Source organism: Neophocaena asiaeorientalis, unplaced genomic scaffold, assembly GCF_003031525.2.
Source record: "Neophocaena asiaeorientalis asiaeorientalis breed wild unplaced genomic scaffold, Neophocaena_asiaeorientalis_V1.1 scaffold136, whole genome shotgun sequence".
Taxonomy (NCBI): Eukaryota; Metazoa; Chordata; class Mammalia; order Artiodactyla; family Phocoenidae; genus Neophocaena; species Neophocaena asiaeorientalis.
In genome coordinates, this window is record NW_020185333.1 from 5,550,043 (window position 1) to 5,570,901 (window position 20,859).

General features: G+C 36.5%; 1 protein-coding gene across 1 annotated transcript in view; it reads left to right on the forward strand.

Annotated features, from left to right (window-relative positions):
* MORC1 (MORC family CW-type zinc finger 1) overlaps positions 1-20,859 on the forward strand; it is a 185,422-nt gene that overhangs the window by 77,498 nt on the left and 87,065 nt on the right. The window contains 2 exon segments of the mRNA XM_024735327.1: positions 547-701; positions 19,518-19,646. Coding sequence (XP_024591095.1) covers positions 547-701; positions 19,518-19,646 — 284 coding nt within the window.

Below are 20,859 nucleotides of genomic sequence, written 5' to 3' on the forward strand. Positions count from 1 at the left end.
AGCTACATACATCATGAGCTGCTAAAAATGTGAAAAAAAAAATTGAGTTTATCCATCAGGCTGTTACTTCTCAGATAATACAGCCCATATATTCCCACTGAGCACCTGTGTACCTCTGCAATGATGAGGAGAAATCCAACCCGACAGGTGAAATGAGGATGAAAAAAGTGGCTGGCTCATATTGTTAAGAGGACCATGTCAGTTTATTGCTGTAAGGGATTGTTAGGGATGTTTATTGCTAAACGGCCTCCTCTTCCCACCCACCTTGACTCCCCATGTCAGGTTATAGGTTTGGAAAGGGAGCCATATTAATTCAGTAATGATGTGTTAAGAGATTTTGTATTATGGGACCAAGCACAACTAGGATAACCGTAGACTTACATTAAAAAGTACAATTATAAGATAACTTGTTAACTTTGACATGGTTTGGACCAAATGACTGAATTTGTTTTTTAAAAAATTTATTTTGAAAGATGAGGGTATATTAGCTTTTTCTGTTTATTTAGCTCAATTTCGTATAATTTCTATATGTATTTATTCTTCCAGACTTGATGCAGGTGTGGTTGGAATTGTTGATATACCCTTGGAGATCATGGAACCATCCCATAATAAGCAGGGATTTCTCAATGTCCAAGAATATAATCATCTTCTAAAAGTTATGGGACGATACTTGGTCCAGTACTGTAAGGACACTGGAATCAGTGAGTATTCAGTAGTCATAGTAAGAGATACTTAATGGGAGATTAACTTGGTGATGTCTTTAAGCTGGAATGAATGTACTGATTCGGGTAACCAGTAGCCCCAAACCCTGAAAGAGGGTGCCTGCATTAAAAAAACAAACATAAGGGAAATTAGTCTTAAAATCTACCCCAGAATATTACATGAGAAATAAAGCAGCAGATTAATAATTCTAAGAGGAGGGCAATCAGAGAGCACTATGAAGTGGCAGCTGATCATGTAGAGAGGGGGCAGAAGTTTGCTGGAAATAGGCTGAGAAACCCCCAAAGGACATTCTAGGACTCTACTGTGTAGGAGTTGCACAGAGTCCCACGTGGACTTGAGTAGCACCTGCAGTATTGTTATAGCATGCTGTAGAATAATCATGGTTGACCCTGGATAATTGTAGATGTATTAAACCATGTTTTATATATCTAATAAGTCTTCAATATGTTAACTCCAGAAAGATTTAGATGAAAAAAATCACTAAAGTACATACGCTTGGAAACGTAAAAAGATAAACTTTAGTTATCTGGAAAATTTGACTTTTTCAGATCACCTCACTCTCCAGAGATACCTGAACAGTGGTGTGCTGTGCATTAATTAAATAAACTTCCTTTAAATTATGCAGACATAGGGCTTCGTTTATGGAAAGAAAGAGGCTACTGTGTATTTGTTCAGTGAATTGCATGAAGTATGTATAATTCATGTATATCAAAAATTATGTCTCTAACCTTGAGACAACTTAAAATCTTATTATTGTCCCATTTGAAGTTGTAATCTTAGAATATTTTCTTTTCTTTTGTACCCAGTCTGCTTGGTTCTGAAATTTTCTTATACCAGTGAAACAGGAAAGAGTGCAGGAACTCAGGGGAAAAAATGTAAAGGGGGAATGACGTTGAGGGCACAGATTTCCTGCCCAGACTGGGTTTTCCTGTCACAGTCTAAAGCCTCCTCAGAGGTGGTCTGTGGACCGGCAGCATCAGCATTACCTGAGAGCTTGTTATAAATGCAGAATCTCAGGTCCCACCCCAGAACTACTGGACTAAAATCTGCATGTTAGCAAAATCTCCAGGGGATGTGTATGCACACTGAAGTTTAAGAAGCACTTCTCTGAAGAGTACGTGTTTTGCTTATCATAGACATACTGTTTCACGTGTTTTTTTTTTCTCAGAAACATGTTTGAAGTTTTACTAAATGTAGGAATGACTACATTATTTGGCTGGCTGTGCTTAAAGCTGTAGAACACATAGGAATATACAGGGTGAGGTGGTATAAATCAATGATCTACTTGCTGGTCTTTAAGTGCTAGCATGACATGGTTCAAAAAGAAAACGCTGAGCATTTGAAAATTATGTCACTTCTCCCATCCTCATATTTTCTCTGGAAGCTCCTTTGTGTGGAGTGTGGGTAACCTCCCAACTTTGTACTCTCAACTCCAGGGTGTGACTTGCCAGCCTTCCCCCCCTGTATGTAACTTCCTGTTTCTATCTTATCTACCTAACTTTTTCAAAACCTTCTCAGTAGATGTAACAAGATTCAAGATTAGTAAGTTATATTTGTATTGTAATTATTGATGGTTAATAACATGTTGATTTCCTAATTCCATAATTGTCTATGAATTGATTTAGGGCTAGAGGATACTCTCACAAAAGATGTTCCTCTAGAAGGAGAGCAGAGAATGGAGAAAGGACAGTGAGTGAGCATGTGCATTTGCTCACGTATCTCGCAATTTCATCCCCAGACATCATTAGCAAACTGAATCAAGTGATCAAGGTCAGAACTGGTAGACTCAGGAACTGTGCTGAGGAGATCGACCTTCAAGGTCTTTGCTTATTAATTCCCACAGGAGTAAGCAAAGTTATGTAATGCTTGACTAATACTCTGAAAGCTAGTATTCCAGGACACGCATTTTAATGAAAAGTATTTGGGTAGATTTTTTGCCTTATAAATAAAAGATGCAGTCTTTGTATTTGCTGCAAGTCTGATCAGTTTCTGTGGAAAATTGGGCCCTTGTAAAAATCGAATCAGCAGAAAGGGGAATGGAGAGGTAATGACGTTTGTGTCATTTGTCAAATCTGCATTTACTTTTGGCACAGTTCATGCTAAGAATCTCAGAAGCGTTTTTCTTGTCTTTGAGTCTGTCCTCACCTCACTGTCTGCTACTATGTTTTCTGAAACTTTATGCATCCTTACAGCAAAATGGAAATATTAATCAGCAGCTTTTTGGAATAGGGAGAGAAGGAGAAGAAGAAGATAGAGGGAAATATCAAATGAAATTTGAGTTTGAGCAGCAGCAATTACGTAGAAGCATATTACTAAAATTTTCCGAAATGGATCAGAATATAGCTAACGTGCTAAAATGAAATCTATGATGTAATAAGCACAGTCTTTCCTAGCAGCACTCAAATCATAGGGCCTCAGGTTGGTAAGAAGGTTAAAAATCATTTAATTGAGTCACTACCTCCCACCCCATGCTTTAATTCCCCTCTACCTCACGCACCCCTGCCCTAGGCAAGTGGAAGCCACTTTAAGCCTGAACAAGGGTTTTCCATGAAAGAAAAATCGCTACTTCTTGAGGCAGCCCATGAATCTTTGCACAATTGTGTTAGAAAATACATGTTAATGTCAAATCTGTTTCTCATATGTTCTTTTACTCATTCGTCTGTGCCAGGCATGGAGTGTTATAGGACCAACACATCAGATGTGGTCCACCCTTTCTGGGAATTTACAGTCTAGCAGGGCTAACGCAATTTCACAATTAGAAATGGGATTGGTGCCCAACAAAGAAGAAGTGGGAGCCAGTGATCAGGAGCTCACAGTTTAGAGGCCAGAGAAGGCCTCAAGGAGGAGTTAGCAAGGGTAACATCATTCTCCCCTTTGGGGCCAGGAAGGATAGGTCTAAAGCCTTTTCAAATGACAGCCCTCTATTTGAAGTTTTCTGTCTCTCTTCAGTCTTATATTATCCTACATTTCCAAGTTCTGTTGTTATTCTTTATTTGACAAGGCATTAAATATATTCACCATTTTCACATTATTTTTTGTGAAGTCTATTACTTGGAAACAAAAGGTTCAGATGAAACCTTGAATAAAATGGGATCATCATCTCTTTAAGTTGTAATTCTGTTGCTATAGCCTAATATATTCTGAGTAAGCACATTATTGACCTTCAGTATCTTTATTACCAATTAAAGTTCTTAATAAAATGTTTAATGTGTGTTCTTGTTAAGCCATACTTCTTTTATATTTTTCCAGTAAGTGTTTTTGGACCCTAGTGTAGAATCCTACATTTATTCCTATTAAATGTTATTACCTTATTAGGCTCATTTTTTTCATGTTGTCAGGACCATTTTTGGAATCTAATGGTGACTTTTACCTAATGTGCTATTCTTCCTGATATGTTAGGTTTGGCCAATATTTTCTCTCTGATTTTATTTAAATCCTGTTGCACTGGATACAGAAATCAAGCACTTGGCCCTCCACCGATGACCTCCAATGAGGTAGAAATGGGACACTGGGTGAGGACAATTAACCATATTAATTTTTCAGTTTGTGTAATTTTGAAAGTAAGGGATAATATTTGTTAGATGAATAATTCTTTTAAAAATAGATTTGGGCTGCTATAGCAAGATACCATAGACTGACCAGTTTATGAGCAACGTAAATTTATTTCTCATAGCTTTGGAGGCTGGAAGTCCAAGATCAGGGTGCCAGCACGGCTGGGTTCTGGTGAGAGCCCTTCTTCCAGTTTGCAGGCTGCTGACATCTTGTTGTATCCTCCCATGGTGGAAAAAGAGTGAGTGAGCTCTCTGCCCTATTCTTATAAGGGCACCAATCCCATTCATGATGGCTCCCCCTAGTGACCTCGTTACTTCCCAAAGGCCCCACCTCCAAATACCATCACCTTGGGAGTTAGGCATCAACATAGGAATTTAGGAGGGACACAGATGTTCAGCTCGTAACAGTCCAGTAGCTAGATGTAGCTAGCTGCTCACAACAAAATTTTGTTTCTCTTATTATATACTTAAGTCTCTGAGATCTCAGGAAGGCACTTCAAGAAAAGTGAAACACAACATTCTGCTAGGGATACACACGTTGAGTGAGGAGGCCTGTGTAAGTACTGAAAGATGAGGCTTGAGACAAGTTTATTTGAAGGTGTAGGTTGAGAAGCAAGTCATTTTTTTAAATTCAGTTTTTGAAGTTACGGATTTTATGTATTTATTCTATTGTATTTTTAAAATATTGTATTTTATCTTTTATTTAAAAACATTTTTATTATGGTGGTATGGGCTGAATTGTGCCTCACCTGAATTCATATGTTTTAGTCCTAACTCCCAGAAACCCCCAGAATGTGATTGTGTTTGGAGATAGGACCTTTAAAGAGGTGATTAATTTTAAATGAGGCAGTTAGGCTGGGCCCTATCCAATGTCACTGGTGTCCTTATACAAAGAGGAAATGTGGACACATGAAGAGACACCAGGGATGGGTGCGCACAGAGAAAAGAATATGTGAGGACACAGTGAGAAGGTGGAGAGAGGCCTCACAGGAAACCAACCTGCCAACACGTTGATCTTGGGCTTTCAGCCTCTAGAGCTGTGAGGAAATAAATCTCTGTTGTTTAAGCCACCCAGTCTGTGGTGTTTTGTTATGGCAGCCTTAGTAAAGTAATATATATGGGAAATTGCAAAATTAGACAGATTTAAGGAAAATGAAATCCGTAAACCCTTCATCCAACCTCAACAGTTATCAACTTCTGGGCAAACTGGTTTTATCCATGCTCCCACGTACTCCCCCACAACTGGGTTATGAAGGACATTCCAGACACTTTATAATTATATCCGTGTGTGTGTGTGTGTGTGTGTGTGTGTGTGTGTGTGTGTGTGTGTGTATTTTTTTTCACATGGAAGAACTTTTAAAATAAATTTATTTATTTATTTTTGGCCGCGTTGGGTCTTTGTTGCTGTGCACGGGCTTTCTCTACTTGCAGCGAGCGGGGGCTACTCTTCGTGGCAGTGTGTGGGCTTCTCATTGCAGTGGCTTTTCTTGTTGCGGAGTACGGGCTCTAGGTGTGCGGCACCACAAGCTCTACTTGTGGCGTGTGGGCTCAGTAGTTGTGGCGCATGGGCTCAGTAGTTGTGGCTTGCAGGCTCTAGAGCGCAGGCTCAGTAGTTGTGGTGCACGGGCTTAGTTGCTCCGCGGCATGCGGGATCTTCCCGGACCAGGGCTTGAACCCTTGTCCCCTGCATTGGCAGGCGGATTCTTAACCACTGTACCACCAGAGAAGCCCAATACTTAATATCATAAAAATATCCTGCCTACCTTTTATATTTCGTATTATTTTCTATTATAATTCATAGCCCCTCTACCCCATCCTCATATTTCTCTTTACTGCTCACTCTCTCTTTTTTTTGGCAGGGGGAATTTATTTGTAGGAAAAACTGAGTTCGTTGTCTTATAGTTTTCATGGTTTAAATTTTGCTGACTGAATTACTGGGTGTAGTTTAACAGATTCTTCCATTCTGTTTATTTCTGTAAATTGGTAGAATCTAGCAGCTTGACCAAATTCAGATGTGTTTTTTTGTTGTTGTTTCATCAAGATGCTTCAGAGGTGGTAGTGTGTTCCATCAGGGGCCATAAGTCATTCGATTGTCTCTCTTTTAATGATATTAACAGTTAATGATCAAAGCTCAGATCCCTTAAGACTTCCAAAATCTTATATTCTAATTCTTTCATATTTTCTTTGATTATTAACTCTGATACTTCTGTAAAGAAAAACTTTTTTCATCTACTATTTGGTTACCCATGTTAGTTGGTAATTTACTATTTGAGAGCAGAAACAATAGAACTCTATATGACTAAACAAATTACGTTGGCTGAAAGCTTGATTTGAGAGGAGTTAGAGATACAATTAAAATATTAAAAAACATTATAGACATTTGCCTAACTGATTTATATGGCATAAATAGGTATTCTGTTTAAAGTTGTTACTTTGTGCCAGCTCCCAGAAAACAGCAGGATGGTTCAGGAGTTCAGTGGATAGATTTCTGTTTTTTAAAAATGATCACATTCTTAGATTTTATCCATTTACACTGCTTTCACCTGGTAATTGAAATTATCACCATTGACAGCACTTACACTTCCTTTTCTTTCTGACTGTACTTGTATTATTATCATGATAATGACATTTTTTACATCTACAATGAAGTTTCTTGCTAAAATATCTCAGAGGATCTCACCTATATTGCAAATAAAATATGAAAAAGCCAGCCCTTCTTCTTTTGTCTGGAATTAAATACACTTGGATTCTTACACTTTGATTTTTCTCTGCCATACCAGAAGCAAGACCTCAAAACTCTCTTCATTAGTCTGTATATGTGTACCTTAGAAGAAAGAGTAAGCTGTATCTAATGACTCTGATATTAAGACAGTGCAATCAGAATTAAACACAAGTTGTATTAACAGCAGCAAAAAGAGTCTTTACACTTTTGAGACCATTAAGTCAGTTAGGGGGCTTTGTGTATGTCTGAGTAAGGTAAAGAGAGTCCTGGTAGAAAGAAAAATTATGCTAATCCAGGTATTGAGGAGACTTAGGTAGCTAACTAAGCTATTGCCCATGATAACACAGAATGTTTTATGAATATATTTCTATTATTATGTCTAATTTTGATTTCCACATTTTAGAAAGAGTAAGAAAAAATGAGTATATCTAAAGAAAGCTATGAACATGACGAAATAAAAGTATAACCTAAAAAGGGAAAGTAAAATTGTTCCTTTATGAGGAAAGAACCAGTAGAAACCTAACTCTCCTGAGGTTTGTTTTTGAAAGTTTGTCACCCTGAGACCTCCATCCATCTTCCTTCTAGTCTCCAGTGTGCAGAATGATGTGGTTCTGAACTGGTAGGCAGGAAGCCCTAGGGGACCTTAGAGGGTGGCTTGGAGTCCTTGAATCCCTGGCTACCAGTGATTGTCTAAGATGGCATTATGTCTTGTACATGTACATGCTACAGTTTTTCAAATACGTATAGATGTAGTTGTGGGTAGTAAGATGTAAAATCACACAGAAGTATGATTAAATTCATGATTTATTTATTTATTTTTTGTCATCATGTATTTTCTCAAGTCGGGAGCAGGGGGTGGTTCTGAAATCATTTTTGCAGCTTAAGGAGATCCTCGTGGGAAGCAGCTGATATGGAACAAGCGAAAATGATGCGGCATTGTCAGGTGAAGTAATGACCTTACTATGAAGTTGGACCAACTCCGCAGATTCCTGGAGTCTGTGGAGTCTGCTGTGTTCACGGTAGAGTGGAGAAGGTAAGGTATTCTGACTGCAGCTGCCACCTACTTCTGCCATTGACTGTACTGTACCATGAGACTGACCCAACCCCACTCTGCCACATGTATGAGCCAAGAGAAAGAATGGCGCTGGAAGCACCTTCAGCACCACTGAAGACATCTTGCCTTGTTTCATCTCGGCTCAATTTTTTTGGTTTTTTATTTTTATTTTGTTTGTGGTTCGCGGGCCTCTCACTGTTGTGGCCTCTCCCGTTGCGGAGCACAGGCTCCGGATGCGCAGGCTCAGTGGCCATGGCTCACGGGCCCAGCTGCTCCGCAGCATGTGGGATCCTCCTGGACCGGGGCACGAACCTGTGTCCCCTGCATCGGCAGGCGGACTCTCAACCACTGCGCCAGCAGGGAAGCCCCCATCTCGCCTCAATTTAAATAGACTTCTTTGGGAAGTGATCATATAGGCCTTCTCTCATCTCAAATGCACCACACATTCTCTAGCCATCATGGCAGTTCTTCCTGATAAGTGGCCGCTGGCCTCAAGAGTGTACAGGCTTCACTACCAGCTGATGGGAGTTGGCGTATCAGTTGAAACCAGTTTGCTATCCCTAACCCAGAGATGCCATAAATGATCACACCATGAATCAGCTTAGCAAGAGTCTCATGTCTAGCTTAGCTAAGGTAATGACAAATAGGACAATATTCAACAGAGGAGGAGGTATGATCAACAGTCCTCTGAGAATGGATGTGTAATTTCTATTTGAGATCTTTGAAAATAGAATATAATCATCTATTTAGATGCAGAGCTACCTGAAGGTAGGGACCTCATTTAAATACCTTCTCCATCTTAAGATTTTCCTGGTGCTTTGATTTCATAAACCGTTTTAGGTTTCCTTATTTTGATTGAAAACATCAAAGCTTTGCTTTGGTAGTTTATTACTGAATTTTATTACTTCTCCACTTGGCTAACTGATTCCCTGAATGTCATTATACATTCTATGAATAGATATGAAACTGACATCTAGGAGGCTGTTACATTTCTCCTCTTTTTAAGAGGCAAAATCTACGTGAACTGCTCTTTTAGTTACTGGTTTTTGACAATTTTTTTAGTAAGTTATTGCACTAGTTCCCACTATTTTTCCCTGGTTTTAAGAGGCTTCTGAAAAATTAATCAAATTAATTTAAATGTTAGGAATCTTCTGAATACAGTACTCCATACATAGCAATAAATTAAATTTTCACAGCTTTTCTCAGATACTTATTCTAGAAATCAGGACTTTAATTGTGTGCATTGATCCCTGATTATTCCATTAATTTAACAAGCTTGTTGATTATTCAAACAAAAGTCTCAAGGTATGTATTCTATAATTTTATAAATATTTCCTGTTTATAAATATAAACTAAATTTTAAAATCAGAATACCTTGAGGTTGTTAAAATAATATAATTATGAAATTAATAAATTTTGGGTTACCTACATAACATTCTCCATTGGGTGGAAATATTTAAGATGTATTTTTAAAAGTCAAGTACTTTTTCATATTTTGAAATTTCACTTTTTTGCTCTTAATTGACTTCTTGATGAAAGGGCAATTTAAAAACCTTCATTAATACACATTAACGAAAAATAGTTTATTAAAACCATATATTAAAAATATCCATAATTGTATACCACTTCATATGTTAAGGCCAACCTAGTTTAATAAATTTTATTATTAATTTTACTATTTCTTGCTAGACTAGGATAGACAAGAATTTTTTTCCAGGTTTATTGGGCTATAATTGACAAAAAAAATCATGTATGTTTATAAAGTGAACAACATGACGATTCATGAAATACTTGTGAAATATTTACCACAGTCAAGTTAATTAAAACATCTGTCACGTCACCTTGTTGCATGTGTGGGGGGTAAGAATGCTTAAGATCTACTCTCTTAGCAAATTTCAGGTATGCAATATGGTATTATTAACTATAGTCACCATGCTGTACATTAGATCCTCAGAACTTACTGAGTTTATAACTGAAAGCTTGTACCCTTTGACCAACCTCTCCCCATTACCTCTGGCCCACAGTTGCCAGCAACCACCATTCTACTTTTTGTTTTTATGAGTTCAACTTTATTATTATTATTTTTAGATTCCACATATAAGTCATATCATATATTGTTGTCTGGCTTATTTCATTTAGTAGTAATGACCTCCACATTCATTCTTATAGCAAATGGCAGGATCTTCAACATTTTTGGCTAAATAATATTTTATTCTCTCTCTAGCACGCATGTGCACAGACACACACACCATTTTCTTCAACCATTCAACCATCGTTGGACACTTAGGTGGTTTCCATATTTCCATATCTTGCCTGTAGTGACTAATGTTGCAATGAACATGGGAGTGCAAATATCTTCTCAAGATACCGATTCCATTTTCTTCAGATATATACCCAGAAGTGGGTTTCTGGATCATATAATAGTTATATTTTTAATTTTTGAGGAAACTCCATACTGTTTTCCATAATGCTCATACCAATTTACATTCCCACCAACAGTGCACAAGGCTTCCCTTTTCTCCACATCCCCAACATTTGTTTTATCTTCTCTTTTTGATAATAGCCATCCTAACAGGTATGAAGTGATATCTTATTGTGGTTTTGATTTGCACTTCCCTGATTATTCGTGATGTTGAGTACCTTTTCATGTACCTGTTGGCCATTTGTATGTCTTTTTTTGGAAAACTGTCTATTCAGGTCTTTTGCCCATTTTTCAGTAAGAGTTTTTTTGTTGTTGTTATTCAGTTGTGTGAGTTCTTTGTACATTTTAGGTATTAACCCCTTATCATATAAATTACTTGCAGATATTTTCTCCCCTTCTGTATGTTACCTTTTAATTTTTTGATTGTTTCATTTGCTATATAGAGACTGCAGTTTGATATAGTCCCACTTTTTTTTTTTTTTGCTTGTGCTTTTAGTGTCATATCAAAAAAAAATCATCACCCAGACCAATGTCAAGGAGAGCTTTTTGTATGTTTTCTTCCAGGAACTTTATGGCTTCAGGTCTTACAATTAAGTCTTTAATTCATTTTGGGTTAATATTTATGAGTGGTATAAAATAGTTTCATTCTTTTGTGAGTATATCCAGTTTTCCCACCATTTATTGAAAAGAATGTTCTTTATGTATGTTCTTGGCACCCTTGTCAAAGATTAGTTGGCTATATATGTGTAGGTTTATTTCTAGGCTTTCTATTCTATTCCACTGGTCAATGTGTCTATTTTTATGCCAGTCCCATACTGTTTTGATTACTATAGCTTTGTTATAACTTGAACTTAGGAAGTGTGGTGTCTCCAACTTTGTTCTTCTTTCTCAAGATAGCTTTGACTATTCAAGGTCTTTTGTGGTTACACACAAGTTTCAGTATTGTTTTTTGTACTTCTATGAAGAATGTCATAGTAATTTTCATAGGGATTGCATTGAATCTATAGATTGCTTTGAGTAGTATGGACATATTCTTTCAATCAAATATTCTCTCAATCAAAGAACACAGGATATCTTTCCATTTATTTATGTCTTCAGTGTTTTTCATCAGTCAATAGATTTCAGTGTATAGGTCTTTCATCTCCGTGGTTAAATTTAATCCTAAGTATTTTATTGTTTTTGATACTATTGTAAATGAAATTGCTTTCTTAATTTCTCTGTCAGATAGTTCATTGTTAGTGACAGAGATGCAACTGATTTTTGTATGTTGATTTTGTATCTTGCAACTTTACTGAATTCCTTGTTTAGTTTTTTGGTGGAGTCTTTAGGTTTTGCATATATACTATTATGTCATCTGCAAACAGAGAAAATTTTAACTTCTTCCTTTCTGATTTGGTTGCCTTTTATTTCTTTTTTCATGACTAATTGCTCTGGTTAGGACTTCCAGTACTATGTTGAATAGAAGTGGCAAAATTGGATATCCTTGTCTTATTCCTGATCTTGAAGAAAAACTTTAACTTTTCACTGTTAAGTATGATGTTGGCTGTGGGCTTGTTGTCTATGGCCTTCATTATGTTGAGGTACATAGTTTCTATAATTCATTTGTTGAGAGTTTTTATCATAAATTGGTGTTGAATTTTGTCAAATGCTCTTTCTGTACCTATTGAGATGATCATATGATTTTTAGTCTTCATTCCATTAATGTAGTGTGTCATATTTATTGATTTAGGTATGTTGAACTGTTTTTGCATCCAGGGATAAATACCGCATGATCCTTTTATTGTTCTGTTGAATTTGGTTTGCTTTGTTTCGTTGAGGATTTTTGCATCTATGTTCACCAGTGATATTAGCCTATACTTTTCTTTCCTTATAGTGTCCTTATCAGGTTTTGGAATCAGGGTGATACAGACCTCATAAAATGAGTTTGGAAGGGTGTCCTCCTCTTCAGTTTTTTGGAAGAGATAGAGAAGGATACGTATTCACTTCTTTAATGTTTGATAAAATTCACCACTGAAGCCATCTGGTCCTGGGCTTCTTATTTGTTGGGAGATTTTTTAAAAAATGTTTTATTGACATATAGTTGATTTACAATGTTCTGTTAGTTTCAGGCGTACAGCAAAGTGAATCAGTTATACATATACGTATATCCACTTTTTTTTTTGATTCTTTTCCCATATAGGCCATTACAGAGTATCGAGTAGAGTTCCCTGTGCTATACAGCAGGTTCTTATTAGTTACCTATTTTATATATGGTAGTGTGTATATGTCAATCCCAGTCTCCCAATTTATCCCTCCTGCCCCTTATCCCCTGGTAACTATAAGTTGGTTTTCTACATCTGTGATTCTACTTCTGTTTTGTAAATAAGTTCATTTGTACCCTTTTTATTAGATTCCACATATAAGTGATATCATATGATGTTTGTCTTTCTGTGTCTGACTTACTTCACTCAGTATGACAATCTCTAGGTCCATCCATGTTACCATAAATGGCATTATTTCATTCTTTTTTATGGCGAGTAATATTCTGTTGTATGTATGTACCACATCTTCTTTATCCATTCCTCTGTTGATGGACATTTAGGTTGCTTAGATGTCCTGGCTATTGTAAATAGTGCTGCAATGAACATTGGGGTGCATGTATCTTTTCAAATTATGGGTTTCTCTGGGTATATGCCCAGGAGTGGAATTGCTAGGTCATATGGTGGTTCTATTTTTAGTTTTTTAAGGAACCTCCATACTGTTCTCCATAGTGGCTACACCAATTTACATTCCCATCAACAGTGTAGGAGGGTTCCCTTTTCTCCACACCCTCTCCAGCATTTACTGTTGGTAGATTTTTTGGTGATGGCCGTTCTGACCGGTGTGAGGTGATACCTCATTGTAGTTTTGGTTTGCATTTCTCTAATAATTAGTGATGTTGAGCATCTTTTCATGTGCTATTTGGCCATCTGTATGTCTTCTTTGGAGAAATGTCTATTTAGATCTTATGCCCATTTTTTGTACGGAAACACAAAAGACCCCAAATAACCAAAGCAATCTTGAGAAAGAAAAATGGAGCTGAGGAATCAGACTTCCTGACCTCAGACTATACTACAAAGCTACAGTCATCAAAACAGTATGGTACTGGCACAGAAACAGAACTATAGATCAATGGAACAGGATAGAAAGGCCAGAGATAAACCCATGCACCTATGGTCACCTAATCTATGACAAAGGTGGCAAGAATGTATACTGGAGAAAAAGACAGTCTCTTCAATAAGTGATGCTGGGAAAACTGGACAGCTACATGTAAAAGAATGAAATTAGAACACTCCTTAACACCATATACAAAAATAAACTCAAAATGGATTAAAGACCTAAATGTAAGGCCAGGCCCTATAAAACTCTTAGATGAAAACTTTGGCAGAACACTCTTTGAAATAGCAGCAAGATCTTTTTTCATTGACCAACTAGAGTAATGGAAATAAAAACAAAGATAAACAAATGAGATCTAATTAAACTCAAAAGCTTTTGCACAGAAGAGGAAACCATAAAGAAAACAAAAAGACAACCCTCAGAATGGGACAAAATATTTGCAAATGAAGCAACCAACAAGGGATTAATCTCCAAAATATACAAACAGCTCATGCAGTTCAATATCAAAAAAAAAAAAAAAACCCAATCAAAAAATGCTGGGAGATTTTTGATTACTGATTCAATCTTTTTACTCACTCTTGGTCTGTTCATATTTTCTATTTCTTCATGATTCAGTCTTGGTAGTTTGTATGTTTCTAGGAATTTACCCATTTCTTCTTGGTTATATAATTTGTTGGCATATAATTGTTCATAGCAGTCTCTTAAGATCCTTTGTATTGATAGTTCTGTTGTATCAGCTGTAATGTCCCCTCTTTCATTTCTGACTTTATTTATTTGAGTCTTCACTGTTTTTCTTAGCTAGTCTTATTAACAGTTTAACATTTTTGTTTATCTTTTCAAAAAGCAGCTCTTAGTTTCATTGATCTTTTCTATTGTTTTCTGTTCTCTATTTCATTTATTTCTGTTCTGATCTTTGCTCTTTTTTCCCTTCTGCTAACTTGGGCTTATTTCTTTTTCTACGTCCTTGAGGTATAAAATTAGGCTATTTGAGATCTTTCTTGTTTCTTAATGTAGGTGTTTATCGCTATGCATGGGTTTATTTCTGGGCTTTCTGTTCTGTTCCATTGATCTCTATTTCTGTTTTTGTGCCACTGCCATACTGTTTTGATGACTGTAGCTTTGTAGTATAGTCTGAAATCAGGCAACCTGATTCCTCCAGCTCTGTTCTTCTTTCTCAAGATTGCTTTGGCTCTTCAGGGTCTTTTGTATTTCTATACAAATTTTTAAATTATTTGTTTAGTTCTGTGAAAAACCCCATTGGTAATTTGATAGGGACTGTATGGAATCTTTAGGTTGCCTTGGGTAGTATGGTCATTTTAACAATATTGATTCTTCCAATCCAAGAACATGGTATTTCTTTCCATTTGTTTGTGTCATCTTCAGTTTCTTTCATCAGTGTCTTATAGTTTTCAGAGTATAAGTCTTTTTCCTCCTTAGGTAGATTTATTCCTAGGTATTTTATTCTTTTTGATGTGATGGTAAATGGGTTGTTTCCTTTGCCCTTTTGATTTCCTCTTTGACTCCTTGGTTGTTCAGTAGTCCATCATTTAATTTCTACCTATTTGTGAATTTTCCAGCTTTCTTCCTCTTGTTGATTTCTAGTTTCATTATGGTCAGAAAAGATACTTGGTATGATTCAATCTTTGTAAATTTGTTAAGATTTATTTTGTGACCTAATGTATGATCTATCCTGGAGAATATTCCATATGCATTTGAGAAGGATGTTTATTTTGTTGCTATTGGATGAAATATTGTGTGTATGTCTGTTAGGTCCATTTTATCTAATGTATAGTTCAAGTCCATTTTTTCTTATAATTTTATCTCTGGATGACCTATCCATTGTTAAAAGAAGGGTAATGCAGACCCCTACTATTATTGCATTGTGGTCTATTTCTCCATTTAGATCTGTTAATATTTGCTTAATATATTTAGGTGATCTGATGTTGGGTGTATGTATTTACAATTGTTAATAGCCTCTTGATGAATCAGCTTCTTTATCGTTAAATAATAACCTTCTTTTTCTCTTCCTACAGTTTTTGACTTAAAGTATGTTTTGTCTGATATAAGTATAGCTACCCATGCTCTCTTTTGGTTTCCATTTGCATGGTATCTTTTTTTCCATCACTTCAGTTTGAGCCTATGTGTGGCCTTAAAACTGATGTGAGTCTTTTATAGACATCATATAGTTGGGTCTTGGTTTTTATCTATTCAGTCACTTTACGTCTTTTGATTGGAGAATTTAATCCACTTAATTTGAAGTAATTATTGATAGATAAGGATTTACTATTGCCATCTTATTAATTGTTTTCTGGCTATTCTGTAGTTCCTTTGTTTCTTTCTTCCTCTCTTGGTCTCTTCCTTTGTGATATGATAATTTTCTGTAGTATTATACTTTGAATCCTTTCTCTTTATCTTTTGTACATCTGCTATAGGTTTTTGCTTTGTGGTTATGAGGCATACATAAAACATGTTATAGTTATAACACTCAATTTTAAGTTTACAACAACTTAACTTCTATCACATATAAAACTCAACTGTTTTACTCCCTCCCCCCACAAGCATTTTATGTTCTTTATTTCACAATTTACATATTTTAATATTGTGTATTCATTAATAAATATTGTAGCTATGGTTTTAATACTTTGTCTTTTAACCTTTATACTAGAGTTAAGTGATTTATATACCATCATTATAGAATTAGAGTATTCTGAATTTGACTATATACTTACCCTTACCAGTGAGTTTTATATTTTCACATTTTTAAGTTACTAATTAGTTTCCTTTCATTTCAGCTTGAAGAACTTCCTTTAGCATTTCTTGTAAGGCAGGTCTAGTAATGAACTCCCTCAGCTTTTGTTTGTTTGGGAAATTCTTTATTTCTCCCTCATTTCTGAAGGATAGCTTCAATACAGGTAATGTATTCATGGTTGGCAGGTTATTTTTTTCTTTCAGCACTTTGATTATATTATCCCACTCTTGCCTGATCTATAAGGTTTCTGCTGAAAAATCCACTGATAGACTTTTGGGGGTTCCCTTGTATGGGAGGAATTTTTTTCTCAGGTTAGTTGTATAAATCTCTAGAGACTGAGTAACACATGAAAGAAAACAGACACTGGTGTGATATGTTTCCTCCTACTGCCGTTTCTCTGGCCAACTTACTTATCCACTTGCTGAAGCATCTACCTAGTCTTCAGGGTCCACTCCATGGAAATTTGTTTTAATAACATATTATAAATTATGCGTATTGGAGTAGCTGCTATCTGAAGGGAAAAAAAAGTTCCATTGGCAGTTAGGAAAAGCAATTTCTGATTCCCAGATTGAATATCTCTGGTTATTTCCTTTGTCCTGATATCTACTTTGAATAGTATAATATCTTCTATCAGTCCTGGTCATTAGATGTTGGGCTACTGAGTGTTCTCATTTATATCTTTGATAGCCAGTAATTCTTTAGTATTATTTAGTCTTATAAGTAAACATTAAGCTCTGAGTGTCAGCTACTGAAAGCAAGATCCTAAACATAGCCATTGTCTTCAAGGATTTCACTTTCTAGAGGGAAAATAGACATAAAGTGAACTGAAATGTAACGTGTAAGCATTGTAAGAGTGGTGTGACCACAGAGCAGGTATCACCCCACCCTTGAGAGGCATGTGCCTGTGTTTCTAACATGCTAGTAGTTTTATCGCTCTTAAAATGTTTATTTTGGGATTCACAGTTGATGTTCGTTTTATAAGTTTGCTGGGTTGTGTTAACTGTGATTAGTTAATATTTTCAGGGAGAGATGCTATTTCACTTCCATTTTATCCCAAACAAAACATTAATGAGCTATTTTATCAAGAATGGCAGCAAGATTTTTTGAGGGCTTATTAGGTGCAGGTTGCTGAGCTCTGAGTTGAGGGCATGCATAGTGATAAAGCACAGTTCCTTGTTTGCAAAGGTGAGGTCTTCTTGGGGAAGTAACATTTAGAGAGAGAACAAATACAGAGCAGCAGTAACTTAAATTTCTGCACAGCACTACTGTTTTTAATGCACCTTCATATTTATTCTTAGTGATAACCATGTAAGGCAAGTTATTGTTAACACTCACTTTATGGATAAGAAAATTTACTGGCTTTCCCGCAATTACACAATAAGTCTGTGGTAGACAGCACTCAAAGTCACCTGACTTTAATCTACAGCACTTCCTGCCTTGACATAATAAGAACTGAGTAGTTCATGTGGAAATCAGAGAACAAGGTCTCACGAGCCTTCTCCAGACACTAAAGAGTGTTTCAGGATCTGGTGTGCAGCGAAAAAGTGGAGTCTGGGCTGGGCCAATACCAAATGCTGAGCCAAGAGCAGAAAACCAAGAGTCTGAGTTGAGAAAAGCCCAAGAAGCAGAATCCAAAGGGAAATCTGAGGCAAGAGCTGGTAGGGATTTTGTGAAGAAACAAGGTAGGAGACAAGGGAATTCGTGAGGGTAGCTGTCAGCCCAGCTCAATTGCAAAGCCCCTTTTGAACACACTGAGTTCCTTCCCTGCTGGTCTTAAAGGCACATAGCATTCTGAACCTAAATTTTAAAAGGTATAGGAAAGTGTAAAGACGTTTATTGGTATTTTGCCTGGATTACACAGTCAATTGTTAAGGTTGATGTAAGGCTGGCCCTATTTCGTATATTTTATTTCCAAGGTATATATTTTAGAATATTACTCTTTGAACTTTGTACATTGATGAAATGTCCTGTATCTGCCACATTTCAATGCTCAGTAGCCACATGTGGTCAGTTGGTTACCATATTGGACAGAACGGTAAATGTGGGTGCTTTTTTCAAAAAAGTATTTTTAAAGTAATACATGCACATGTAAAAATACTCAAAGTGTTCAGAAAGTAAAAAAAGAAAAGTGAAATTTCCTTCCCCTGCCTTCCTCTCTACCTCTGTCCTTTCTCCAATGGTATCCACTACTAAAACTTTCTTTTGTGTCCTTTTAGGAAAAGAAAAGTGTGCCCTTCAAAATTTTATATGTATATGCTCTGTTTTTACATTACAAAAGCTGATTATACTAGGTTTGCTGTTTTACATCTTTTAAAAAAATTATTATTAAAACTCTGTCTTGGAGATCTTGATGCAATAATATATTTAGCTCTAACTCCGTGTTTTAAAGTTTATCTAATGTTCCCTTGTTTGAAAATGGGATTTATCAGTTCCCTAATCTGGACTTTTACCTTGTTTCCAGGGTTTTTTTTTGTTTTCTATTCAAACAGTGCTATGATATATACGGCCATTGTGTTGTATGTTTGTAGGGAAGATTCCTAGCAGTGCAATTGCTGGATCAACAGATAAGAATACAGCCTCTTAAGGAGGACTCCTGAATGGGCCTCCATGACAAGTACTGTTCTAAGCAAGGAGGAAGTTTAGAATCTAGGGCAAGGGTAGGGCATAAACAATAGAGACTGGAAGAGAAGGGAACCAGAGATAAAATAGAAACTCTGACTGTGAGACAAGATGATAAATATTTGTATCAATAGTCTTAAGGGTGGCTTTTAAGTTTAATCAGTGCAGTCTCTCCTAGGAGTATTTAAGAAAAAAGTTTTAAGTGTCAATGTATTTTATTGCAAAAATAAAAGTGCGTATTATTTTTATAACTGCAATTGTATTCAGTTTTATTATAAAGATGTTGCATATTTATTACATATAGTTTGGAAAAATGTAAGAAAGTGTAAAGCAGAAAACAAATTTCACCCATACTCAGAGGAAACCAGTGTCAAATATTTTAATCACATTTTTGTATATGTATTAGTTTTTACATGTTCGAGATCGTATTGTATATACATGTGTTTATATCCAAATTTCCCTTTGCTTATTATCATCTTTATCTTACTGATTTTATTTTCTTTCATTATTCTTTACCTGTTTTTTTCTTTCTTTTTTTTTAGGTAATAGAAATCTAACATTGTTTTGGAATGAACTTGGATACCTGAATAATAAGGACATGGAGAAATCTTCAGATTCTATTCAATATCAAAGAAGACAAGCCATGGCCATCCCATTCATTATTCAGTGTGGTGAGTGTTAAATTTCATTCCAATTAGCAAACTTTTAGTGAGAGCCTAATATGCAAGTTGTTGTGTTAAAAAATAGGGCATGAGGAAGACAAAGGTGGGTAAGACAGGGTTTTCGCTTCTAAGGAGATTAGGGTCTAGGAGAAAGGTTAAGATGAGTATGAAAATAATTGTAATAGAGGTGAAAATAGTGTAAATGATGTAAAAGAGGCCCAAGTTGTTTGAGGGTTCAAAGAAAGGGGAGAGGAGGAGATTAAAGCAAGGCTTCATGACAGAGGTAGCTTTGCCATGGTGTTTAAAGTAAACTTTTTTTTTTGCGATACACAGGCCTCTCACTGTTGTGGCCTCTCCCATTGCGGAGCACAGGCTCCGGATGTGCAGGCTCAACGGCCATGGCTCACGGGCCCAGCCGCTCCGCAGCATGTGGGATCTTCCCGGACCGGGGCACGAACCCGTGTCCCCTGCATCGGCAGGCAGACTCTCAACCACTGCGCCACCAGGGAAGCCCTAAAGTAGACTTTTGAAGGGCAGAGACGTAGCTGGAAATCTGTGTTAATATCAGGTGTATGCTTCAGCTAATATTTTTGTGGTGGACAATAGAAACAGTCATTTTTCTATTTTTAATACTTAACACTATGTTAAATAAGAGTAGGTACTTAGTAATTGACTACTGACTGAATGAATGATGAATAAATAACAAAAGACAAAACTGTTAGGTTGAGTAAACATGCTAAATGGCCTTGAATGCCAGGATAAGGAGTTTTTACTTTAATAAGCAATGGAGAGGCACCAGAAGTTTTTCAGAAGGAGAGTGATATCATTGAAGCATTGAACACTTATTATGTGTCTCTACTGTCTGCAGGGAATCGGCCATTCAGTGGGGAAGGTGGTCAAGCAAACAAAATATCACCCTGTAGCTATTTACACAGGGCCAAGGGAACACCTCCCCAGCCTTGAGCCTGGGGTGGTCCAAAGAGGACCTGACTGGTTAGATGTCACTTGTAGTAAGGTTGCTGTGGCAGCTTAGTGCAGGATGATTTGGAGGAGGGCTAGAGCAGAGGTTGGGTGAGACCTCTGATGAGACTACTGGCATAATCCAGGATCCAGGTGAGAAACTGTAAATGTCTGAATAAAGGCATGGCAGTGAGATTTAAGAGGAACACAAATGACAGACAGATGCTTAGAAGGTATAACTGAGGAAATTGATGACTATATG